General features: G+C 38.6%; 1 protein-coding gene across 1 annotated transcript; it reads right to left on the reverse strand.

The window, feature by feature from the left end:
- Nucleotides 1-5,458: 5,458 nt before the first annotated feature.
- On the reverse strand, nt 5,459-6,352 carry LOC145076511 (uncharacterized). The gene has a single exon (XM_079022358.1). The coding sequence runs from the start codon at nt 6,350-6,352 to the stop codon at nt 5,459-5,461; it is 894 nt and encodes a 297-aa protein (XP_078878484.1).
- Nucleotides 6,353-12,311: the final 5,959 nt, after the last annotated feature.

Raw genomic sequence — 12,311 nt, forward strand, 5'->3', positions numbered from 1 at the left:
AATAGTTGTAATCTTCTTGTTACTCCAAGTCAAGTACTGGGGTTGAGAGAACTCATGATAATATTCAAGCAAGTCCTAATCAACCTTCGGGTCTGGAGAAGGAATCGCCATTGTTGACTCAAAGCAGTGAAAGATGAAGGCCTTGCGATTGATAGGCATATCGAATTGAGAATCTTTAGAGTTCTCAACATCAAACGAAAGAAAAGGCTCTAGCCAATGAGAGTTTGGTGCTTCAATAACCTTCTTTCTAAGCCTTTCTAACGACCACAGAGGAAACTTCAATTTCCTTTGATAAATCCGATTCGCTTCTCTATCTTTATTCTCTTGATTGATCGATTATTGAACCTTATCTTTAATCTATTGAACAGAGGGCTTGGATTTGTAAGGACTTGATTTAGGAACCGTTTCTTCAATATCATCAACATCGTCCTCATCATCATCATCATCAACAATTCCTTTTCCTTTATTTTGAACACCAGAACCCGAAGCATTTTTCCCCTTCGGTTCTGTAACCACCTTCGGTTGTTGTGGTTTCAGTGGTTGAGGTTTCGGTGGTTGAGATGAAGGCTTCTTTTCTTCTCCCCCTTGTTGCGGAGGGACAACAAACTTCGGAACACCCTCAATGCGACTTAGAATATCAAGCGCTGGCCTTAACCTCTCAACCAGATGACGTCTAACAGAAATTGTAAGAACTGAATCATGAGCTTCTAGAAGATGAAGGATAATTGAATGAACATCAACCACATACATTTTTACCACAACCCGCTCTGAACGCACTGCTTCAAGTTCCTTGTTCGCTTGATTGAGCTTCAAAGTCTGTGTTTTTAGTTGAGTGGTTTTGAGAGCGAGCTCATCCATCACTCTGCTTTCCAAGGCAAGATCTGCCTAAAGTTTATCCAAACGATCTAAGACAGAGTCTTGTAGCTTGAGTTGATCAAAGGTCAAGTTCTTGCGAGTCGCCTCAAAATGCTCTTTCTCATTTTGAAGAGATTGAGTTAGGCTCTGAATAGTGGCAATGACTTTGTTTGCATTTTACTCTACAGCACCCTGTAAGGACTCAAGAAAAAGGTTAGAGTCTTGAATTAGTTTATTGACTTTTTCGGTCGCTTCAGTGCAAACTTTGGTTGAAGCATCAATAGCAGAGGTGGCTTTGGTGATTGAAGCTTCATGTTCCTTGACCCAGGTGGCCATCATGCTTTGGACAACAGATTCAGAAGAAGAATCCTGAGTAGATGAGGAGGCCATAAACTTGTCAAGCTTTTCGTTCAGCTCCTTGAGATGACAGTTGGTGATAGGTGCATCATCATCATCATCATCGCTTTGCACTCTATAAGGACAGTAATAGAATGTGTCAAAATCGACATCCTCTCCTCCAAGAATTGGGGTAGTTTCGGTTGATGGTGTAGGTGATAGAGGTTTAGATGTAACAGGGGTGTCAGCCACTGAGGTACGAACCCCTGTATCAGATACGTTGGTATGAACCTCAGGTTCAGTAGTATGGATAGCCATGATAGTGGTTGCTGTAGTGAATATGGGAGTAGGAATGGGAATAGTTGTGGTTGGATTGGAGGTGATAATAGATGGGATTGGAGTTGTGGAGATTAGGATTGAGAGAAGTGGACATGAAAGTGGGATGGAGCGAAGAGGTACCTCATGGGCAGGCGAGACAGGAGGTGTATTACCACGGGCTAAACTTTCATCATCCGAATCTGAGCTTGAGCTTTTGCTTGGTGGACAGTTTGGTTGACAATCTGAAGGAGTGTAGTCTAAATAACAGGAAGAAGCACGATGTGGTTTCCTGACAAGTTTCTTAATCTTTTTCTTATGTGGTTGGGAGGGGGATGCCTTCTCAGACTTTCGCTTCTTAGGAGTAGTGACCTTGGACACTTGACCCTCCTCCTTCTTCTTCAAATCAGGCTTTTTGCCCCTCTTCAGTGGTTTATCAGCTTCCTCTAAGGATTGAATCATCTCTGGAGTTAACTCTCTTGGCCTAGAAGAAGGAAGAGTTTTGTATGCTTGGAAGAGTTTGCTTGCATCAGGCACACAATTATACATGGAGGCAGGAATAGAACCGTTAAAGTGAAACCTGGAAGGATCGGTGACTATGATCTTAGTTGTATGAAATGTAGCGGTTGAGGAGAGTAATGAGTCAGCCATAATAGGGACATGAAACCTATCCATATCCCAATGGTTGACCAGAGTCCAAAACCTGCCATATAAAATTTCTGAATGATGTGAAGTTGAAGAAAGACTTTGCACCAACTATGTCCAATGAATAGAACCATAGTCCATGTTTACTCCTGTGTAAATACCATAGAGAAGAGTCATGAAAAGCTTACTAGCCCCATCTGAACCAGCAACCCTCTCAGAAAGACCTTTGAAGGGAAAATCGATCAGAAGATTCTGATTTGCCTTGATGAAGAGAAGATTTGATCGAGCAGATGTTTCGTAGACTGAAGAGGATTCCTCCATTGTTGAAGCTTGATGTAGAAGAAGATGAACAGCGGAGAAAGAATCGCCGGTATTCTCTTTGAAAATATGAGAGTAGTAAAAGAGTAAAGGTAATTTGTGAAAACGTTTTATACTGTCAAGCAGGAGAGAGAAAGAAATCATAATCATATCACAGGCAAAAAAATATCAATCAACGCCTAGAAAACCGGGATTATACAACTGTTACACCTACATAGGCGGTGACATCAGCGACCGTTTCAAATTCACACGTCTTTCCATACTTATCTCATCCTTATCGATTCAAATCTCGGACTCTTCAAATCCATGCTGACTCATCTTTTCGCTTTTAATAGACTACATTCCATCATAATGAACCGAAGTTATATATCTGAAAATAGCTTATTAGAAACTGAACCAGAGATTGGAAAATCAAAGATCTTCGTGCAAGATAGTGTCAAAGATAAAGAAATAAAGCAAATATTTTGTGGGATAAATGTGATGTCTAGAAAGACATAAAACAATGGATCCCAGGCACGAATCTCTACCTTCAAAGTCAAGAGAGACTTCAAAGTGCTTGTTTGGTTTCCTGTTGATTTACGATCAAATGCCTGTAAAGAGACATTAAAAGGCATCTTTTTATATATATCTATTAGGGTGGTTTTGCGCTTCAATCCATAATTTGGTACTTAATATAAGACCGAAAGTGGACAAAGTACTTGTGAGACCAGTGTAGCCTTCTAAACAAGTAGTTTTTGACCATTTTCAATGACTGGGTGATAAAGGAAATCTCAAAAACAAAAAAAATAAATAAAACTGGTTCTTATGGGAAGAAATGTCTTGGTGTAAGACAATTTTATAAATATCACGCAAAATTAAAAAGAGATTTCAAGTAATAGCTCGAACGTATACGTAATCACCATCAATTCATATAAGGTGTTGGACTTTGGGTTTCACTTAGCACGTGGTGAACGTATCTAAGGTCTTCAACACAGATGTTGTGTAACCATAAACCTCAGGGGTAGTTGCTGAGAATCTCGAGGGTTACAATTGTGGAGTGAAAGGAGACAGAGAAATAAGATAAAGTGGTTAAGAAATCGTAAGTACCCTTGCTATTTGAAAGTTACAAAGCATAAAAATCTTAACTCAATGTGAGAAGAGTAAGGTAGCTCATGACTTGAGTAAATTTAGCAGCCTAATTCGGAAGAAATGATTAGTGTCGATCAAATCATTAAGGCTTCACTCAAAGTCTTGGAGGCTTTGGTCTACATACAACAACATGCTTCTAGGGACACTTAACTAGTACAAAGATAGAAGTGGTATACCTGATTTAGCTCCAATCATTATTGCTCCTGTGATCATCAAGCTTAAGAAAAGAAACAAACAAGACTCGAAACAAAAAAAATATTTTAGGAGTTTGTGAATAATAAAATTAAAAAATATATATATTTTTGGATTTTATGAAAAGTAAAAAAAACATAAAATAAATAAAGTGTACAAAGGGTACAACCAAAGAGTCACCATTATATATGAGGCGAAAACGACCGAGCGTTCGGTTCATTTCGGTTCCCAAAAAATCAGGACCCAAAATAGACCGAGCGTTCGGTCTATCTCGTTTCCAACTTCTAATGCGGTGCAAGAGATTTCAGTAAAGATTTAGCTTCCATCATTCCTAAGCCTTGTAGGATTTTATTAAAACTTGCTTCAAATAAGGCTTTTCTAAAGATGTCAGCTAATTGATCAGTGGTTCTTACAAAATGTATTTCGACATTACCGTCTTGCACGTGATCCTTAATAAAATGATATCTCAGTGTTATGTGTTTCGTTTTGGAGTGTTGCACTGGGTTGTGACATATCCTTATTGCACTTTCAGAGTCACAATATAATGGAATTTTCTTCATGTTCAGGCCATAGTCTCGAAGTTGACTTTGTATCCATATGACTTGTGATGTACATGATGTTGCAGCTGTATACTCTGCTTCGGCTGTAGAAAGAGACACACATGTTTGTTTCTTCGATTGCTAGCTGAAAAGTTTTCCATCAAGGAACTGGCATCCTCCAGTAGTGCTCTTTCGGTCCAGTCCACATCCTCCTATATCAGCATCAGAGAATGCCCGAACAAAGAAATCTGGTTTTGTTGGGTACCATAGACCGAGAGAAGAGGTTCGCTTTAAATAACGAAAGATATTCTTCACAGCCAACATGTGAGGTTCTCGAGGATTAGCTTGAAACCTGGCACAATAACAAACAAAAAACATTATGTCTGGTCAACTTGTTGTTAGATACATCAAGGACCTGATCATTTGACTATAGAGGGTCATGTCAGCAGCCGGTTTGTCCAGAGAAGGTGTTAACTTCTTGCCAAACGCCATAGGAACCTTCACTTTTGAGTCTCCCATCATTCCAAACTTAACAAGCAAGGTCTTCGTGTAAGCCTCTTGATTAATAAAAATGCCTTCGGGTCCCTGTCTAATATTTAAGCCAAGGAAGAAGTTAATTGAACCCATTAAGCTCATTTCATATTTAGTCTCCATCAACTTTCTGAATTCTGCTGTTAAGCCAGGATTCGTAGAACCGAAGATGATATCATCGACATAAATTTGAACAATAATAAAGTGGTCACCCTTTTTCTTATGAAAGAAGGTTGGGTTAATCGAGCCTTGTTTAAATTTTGACATTTTTAGAAATCGAGTTAATGTTTCATACCATGCTCTTGGTGCTTGCTTCAGACCATAAACCGCCTTGTCCAAAATGTAGCAATGATCTGGATACTTATCGTTCACAAAACCTGGAGGTTCCTCTACATACACCGTTTCTTCTAATTCTCCATTTAAAATGCACATTTAACGTCCAATTGATATACTTCAAAGTTCTTGTGAGAAGCGTAGGCCAGAAAGATTCTCACTAATTCTAACCTGGCTACTGGAGTGAAGGTCTCTTCGTAGTCTATTCCTTCTTCTTGACAGTAATCCTTCATAACCGGCCTTGCTTTGTTACGAATTACATTCCCTTATTTGTCCATTTTGTTTCGAAATACCCATTTCAGACCAACTACAGATGCATCCTTTGGTGTAGGAATCAATCTCCATACCTTGTTTCGTTCAAACTCATTGAGTTCGTCTTGCATTGCATGTACCCAATCATAATGATCGAGTGCAGTGTTGACAGTATTCGATTCAATTTTAGAGACAAATGAATTAATCATGCAAAATTCCACTTGAGAGAATAATGCAGTTTGCTTCGTTTTCAGTTGAGACCGAGTAAGAACTCTTGCTGATGAATCACCAATGATTTGGGTTTTTGGATGATATTTTGTCCATTTAGTGAGACGGTGGTAATTTGGATTACAGGAGGGATCCAACTCAGCATCTAATTCTTCGTCGAAATCTGACTGAGTATCATCATCATTTGTATTTGCATTCTCCCCCTCAAATGATGAGACAGTTTCGACTTCAGGCATTGAATTCTCCCTCTCAATTGGACGTTCAGTTGATATGTTGGTTGATGGGTTCTCCCCTTGGAATGGTAATTCAGGATCATCTGATGAAGATGAACCCTCCCGCTGAAATGTAGAACGTTCTTTTGGAAGTTCGCTTTGACTAGGTTGTTCGGTAGACCCCGGTTGTTCTTTTTCCATATTCTTCATTGCGTCATCAATGATTCGCTTCAAGGTATCAATCTTATTGTCAATTGCCTTTGCTTCAGAGTGAATGGCTTTCTCTGGTTCATCAAGTAATGCCATGTATTGCTCAAATAGATTTGAAATGGGAACAGTGACTTGACTAGACGTTGGAAAGATTTCCTCCATTGAACCTTGGGTTGTTTGAAGCTTCTTGACATAGTTGTCATCGAAGGTAACATAATAGATATCTTCAATTTTCTTGGAACACTTGTTCAGTACCATATATGCCTTGGAGTTAATTGAGTAGCCAAGAAAAATTCCTTCATCAGCTTTGACATCAAATTTGTTTTGGTGCTCTTTTGAATTGAAAATAAAGCATCTAGAACCGAACACATGGAAGAACTTGACATTTGGTTTACGATTTTTCAAGATCTCATATGGAGTAATAGAAAAATTCTTGTTGAGAAGATATATGCTCTGAGTGTAGCAAGCAGCAGCAATAGCATCAGCCCAGAAATATAAAGGTAACGAGGCGAAACTGAGCATGGTTCTGGCTGCTTCACACAAAAAGCGGTTTCACCTTTCAATGACACCATTTTTTTGGAGTGTAGGGAGCAGAAAAGTTGTCAGGTACTCCTTTTTCAGCAAGAAGGTCTTCAAATTCATTATTCTTGAACTCCAGCCCATTGTCACTTCGAATATTTCAAACCAACTTACGCAGTTGAAGCTCTATTTGCTTGATAAAAACCTTGAGCTTTGGTGTAGCCTCTGATTTCTTTTTAAGAAAGAACACCCAGGTGAAACAAGAAAAATCATCAACTATTACTAGTATATATTTGTTACCACCAATGCTTTCAATAGTCGAAGGTCCACATAAATCAATATGCAGAAGCTCAAGTGGTTCAATGATCTTCGTGTTGACGCATGTTGGATGAATTTTCCTGCTTTGCTTTACCATCTCATATGCAGCACACATAGCCTTTGATTTCTTCTCTATTATTTCAGATCCTTCATCATCGAACGAAACCTTCAGTCCTGTTCCCACTACCAGTTGTGAAACACTGATGAGATTGTGTTGTAAGCCCTCTACGTATGCTACTTTTCTGATCGAGAATTCTCCATTTGTGATCATTCTATAGCCTTTTATTGTGCCAAATGAGTTATTTCCATACTTGACACAACCACCATCTGTAAGAGCTCGAAACTCCCGAAGCTCTTCCTTTCTCCCTGTCATGTGACGTGAGCAGCCACTATCAATGTACAATTCGTCGTTAAACTGCGCACCATGTATAACCTGCAAAAATCAAGTACATTTAGGAACCCAAAGTTTCTTGGGTCCATGTGAGCCTTTTACAGTTGAGGGTATAACAATAGAAGAATCAACCAAGTAAGTTCGTTTTATTAGGGTTGTTTCATCTTTTCTTTTGATTGTAAAAACCTTGATTTTATTATCTTTCGATGCTTTAACCTTTGGTTTAGGAATTGGATTTTTATTGTTTTCTAATTTTTGATGTTGTTTCCTTGGGTCAGTATTCATCTTCTTTTCGTCTCCTGAGACGATCTTCCCTTTTCCTTTCACATCTTCTTTAGAATTGTGCCTTGAGTGAGAGGAGTGTGTTTTAGAAGCAAAATGTTGCTTTCGCTTGTGGACGAGGAGCCAAAACTACCCTTTCGGTTGTTGGGTTGAGGACCAAAACCACTTTTTCGGTTTCCTTCGCTTCTATTTCGGGGAACAAAATTTCCTTTTTGGTTTGTTTGGCTACATGGATGACATTGAGCATGAGAAGTAGACTGATTCATTGACGCTCCTTTATCCTTAGAATTTGAACTTTTGTCTGATTGAACATAATTTGGGTTTTGGGACTTCCAAAACTATTTCCTTTCAGTGAGATTCTTCTTGTATCTACTGTTACGTTGATTTTTCTTTTCAGACACCTGTTTGGGAGTTTTATGGATGTTTGCCTTCAGTTTCGATCTTTCTTTATGACTTTCGCTCTTCAATGAGGTGGTTTCGTTTGTCACCTTAACTGATTCACTTGGAATCTTTTTGGTACCACTGGTCGATGGCACATCAAAACGTGTAGACTTGTTGAGTGGTTCTGCCACATATCTACCTTTAACCCTCCATGAAGTTCTCTCAGAAAGACCGACTGTTTCATCAGCATTATCTATTGGTGCTGACCAAAAAAATTCATCACATCCTCCAGCATTATCTTCATTGACTAATGTTCTGAGTTCGGTTGTTTGCTTCTGTGTAACGCGGTAGCTGTATAGACTTGATTTGGCGTGGTTTGAACCTTCTGATACACCACAGCTTTTTCTTGCATGACGTTGGAATTGTTTTGGGACAAACGAGCGAACTCAACAGAATTTTCAGAAATAAGATTTTTGGTAGGTTCGGGTTCGCTCTTTACAAATTCAGAACAGTCCACCTCATCTTCTACAGATATTTCACTCATATCATCATCCTCGTCAAATTCAGAAGTATTTTCAATATTAATTTTTGTTTCTGAACTCAACTTAGCATTCAAAGAGTCAAATTTCTATATATTTTCAGTTCTAATCTTCAATTTATCATTTCCATCCAATAAATTATTAAGCATGTCCTTATGGTCTTTGGACTGGATAAAAGATTTTTGACGTAGTTGTCATCGAAGGTAACATAATAGATCTCTTCAATTTTCTTGGAACACTTGTTCAGTACCGTATATGCCTTGGAGTTTAGTGAGTAGCCAAGAAAAATTCCTTCATCAGCTTTGACATCAAATTTGTTTTGGTGCTCTTTTGAATTGAAAATAAAGCATCTAGAACCGAACACATGGAAGAACTTGACATTTGGTTTACGATTTTTCAAGATCTCATATGGAGTAATAGAAAAATGCTTGTTGAGAAGAGTTATGCTCTGAGTGTAGCAAGCAGCAGCAATAGCATCAGCCCAGAAATATAAAGGTAACGAGGCGAAACTGAGCATGGTTCGGGCTGCTTCACACAACAAGTAGTTTCACCTTTCAATGACACCATTTTTTTGGAGTGTAGGGAGCAGAAAAGTTGTGAGATACTCCTTTTTCAGCAAGAAGGTCTTCAAATTCATTATTCTTGAACTCCAGCCCATTGTCACTTCGAATATTTCAAACCAACTTACACAGTTGAAGCTCTATTTGCTTGATAAAAACCTTGAGCTTTGGTGTAGCCTCTGATTTCTTTTTAAGAAAGAACACCCAGGTGAAACAAGAAAAATCATCTACTATTACTAGTATATATTTGTTACCACCAATGCTTTCAATAGCCGAAGGTCCACATAAATCAATATGCAGAAGCTCAAGTGGTTCAATGATCTTCGTGTTGACGCGTGTTGGTTGAATTTTCCTGCTTTGCTTTCCCATCTCATATGCACCACACATAGCCTTTGATTTCTTCTCTATTATTTCAGATCCTTCATCATCGAACGAAACCTTCAGTCCTGTTCCCACTACCAGTTGTGAAACACTGATGAGATTGTGTTGTAAGCCCTCTACGTATGCTACTTTTCTGATCGAGAATTCTCCATTTGTGATCATTCTATAGCCTTTTATTGTGCCAAATGAGTTATTTCCATACTTGACACAACCACCATCTGTAAGAGCTCGAAACTCCCGAAGCTCTTCCTTTCTCCCTGTCATGTGACGTGAGCAGCCACTATCAATGTACAATTCGTCATCAAACTACGCGCCATGTATAACCTGCAAAAATCAAGTACATTTAGGAACCCAAAGTTTCTTGGGTCCATGTGAGCCTTTTACAGTTGAGGGTATAACAATAGAAGAATCAACCAAGTAAGTTCGTTTTATTAGGGTTGTTTCATCTTTTCTTTTGATTGTAAAAACCTTGATTTTATTATCTTTCGATGCTTTAACCTTTGGTTTAGGAATTGGATTTTTATTGTTTTCTAATTTTTGATGTTGTTTCCTTGGGTCAGTATTCATCTTCTTTTCGTCTCCTGAGACGATCTTCCCTTTTCCCTTCACATCTTCTTTAGAATTGTGCCTTGAGTGAGAGGAGTGTGTTTTAGAAGCAAAATGTTGCTTTCGCTTGTGGACGAGGAGCCAAAACTACCCTTTCGGTTGTTGGGTTGAGGACCGAAACCACTTTTTCGGTTTCCTTCGCTTTTATTTCGGGGACCAAAATTTCCTTTTTGGTTTGTTTGGCTACATGGATGACATTGAGCATGAGAAGTAGACTGATTCATTGACGCTCCTTTATCCTTAGAATTTGAACTTTTGTCTGATTGAACATAATTTGGGTTTTGGGACTTCCAAAACTGTTTCCTTTCAGTGAGATTCTTCTTGTATCTACTGTTACGTTGATTTTTCTTTTCAGACACCTGTTTGGGAGTTTTATGGATGTTTGCCTTCAGTTTTGATGTTTCTTTATGACTTTCGCTCTTCAATGAGGTGGTTTCGTTTGTCACCTTAACTGATTCACTTGGAATCTTTTTGGTACCACTGGTCGATGGCACATCAAAACGTGTAGACTTGTTGAGTGGTTCTGCCACATATCTACCTTTAACCCTCCATGAAGTTCTCTCAGAAAGATCGACTGTTTCATCAGCATTATCTATTGGTGCTGACCAAAAACATTCATCACATCCTCCAGCATTATCTTCATTGACTAATGTTCTGAGTTCGGTTGTTTGCTTCTGTGTAACGCGGTAGCTGTATAGACTTGATTTGGCGTGGTTTGAACCTTCTGATACACCACAGCTTTTTCTTGCATGACGTTGGAATTGTTTTGGGACAAACGAGCGAACTCAACAGAATTTTCAGAAATAAGATTTTTGGTAGGTTCGGGTTCGCTCTTTACAAATTCAGAACAATCCACCTCATCTTCTACAGATATTTCACTCATATCATCATCCTCGTCAAATTCAGAAGTATTTTCAATATTAATTTTTGTTTCTGAACTCAACTTAGCATTCAAAGAGTCAAATTTCTATATATTTTCAGTTCTAATCTTCAATTTATCATTTCCATCCAATAAATTATTAAGCATGTCCTTATGGTCTTTGGACTGGATAAAAGATTCTTGACGTAGTTGTCATCGAAGGTAACATAATAGATCTCTTCAATTTTCTTGGAACACTTGTTCAGTACCGTATATGCCTTGGAGTTTAATGAGTAGCCAAGAAAAATTCCTTCATCAGCTTTGACATCAAATTTGTTTTGGTGCTCTTTTGAATTGAAAATAAAGCATCTAGAACCGAACACGTGGAAGAACTTGACATTTGGTTTACGATTTTTCAAGATCTCATATGGAGTAATAGAAAAATGCTTGTTGAGAAGAGTTATGCTCTGAGTGTAGCAAGCAGCAGCAATAGCATCAGCCCAGAAATATAAAGGTAACGAGGCGAAACTGAGCATGGTTCGGGCTGCTTCACACAACAAGCGGTTTCACCTTTCAATGACACCATTTTTTTGGAGTGTAGGGAGCAGAAAAGTTGTGAGATACTCCTTTTTCAGCAAGAAGGTCTTCAAATTCATTATTCTTGAACTCCAGCCCATTGTCACTTCGAATATTTCAAACCAACTTACGCAGTTGAAGCTCTATTTGCTTGATAAAAACCTTGAGCTTTGGTGTAGCCTCTGATTTCTTTTTAAGAAAGAACACCCAGGTGAAACAAGAAAAATCATCTACTATTACTAGTATATATTTGTTACCACCAATGCTTTCAATAGCCGAAGGTCCACATAAATCAATATGCAGAAGCTCAAGTGGTTCAATGATCTTCGTGTTGACGCGTGTTGGTTGAATTTTCCTGCTTTGCTTTCCCATCTCATATGCAGCACACATAGCCTTTGATTTCTTCTCTATTATTTCAGATCCTTCATCATCGAACGAAACCTTCAGTCCTGTTCCCACTACCAGTTGTGAAACACTGATGAGATTGTGTTGTAAGCCCTCTACGTATGCTACTTTTCTGATCGAGAATTCTCCATTTGTGATCATTCTATAGCCTTTTATTGTGCCAAATGAGTTATTTCCATACTTGACACAACCACCATCTGTAAGAGCTCGAAACTCCCGAAGCTCTTCCTTTCTCCCTGTCATGTGACGTGAGCAGCCACTATCAATGTACAATTCGTCGTCAAACTGCGCGCCATGTATAACCTGCAAAAATCAAGTACATTTAGGAACCCAAAGTTTCTTGGGTCCATGTGAGCCTTTTACAGTTGAGGGTATAACAATAGAAGAATCAACCAAGTAA

The sequence above is a fragment of the Lactuca serriola genome, chromosome 9, assembly GCF_051521515.1.
Source record: "Lactuca serriola cultivar US96UC23 chromosome 9, Lser_US96UC23_V15, whole genome shotgun sequence".
Lineage (NCBI taxonomy): Eukaryota > Viridiplantae > Streptophyta > Magnoliopsida > Asterales > Asteraceae > Lactuca > Lactuca serriola.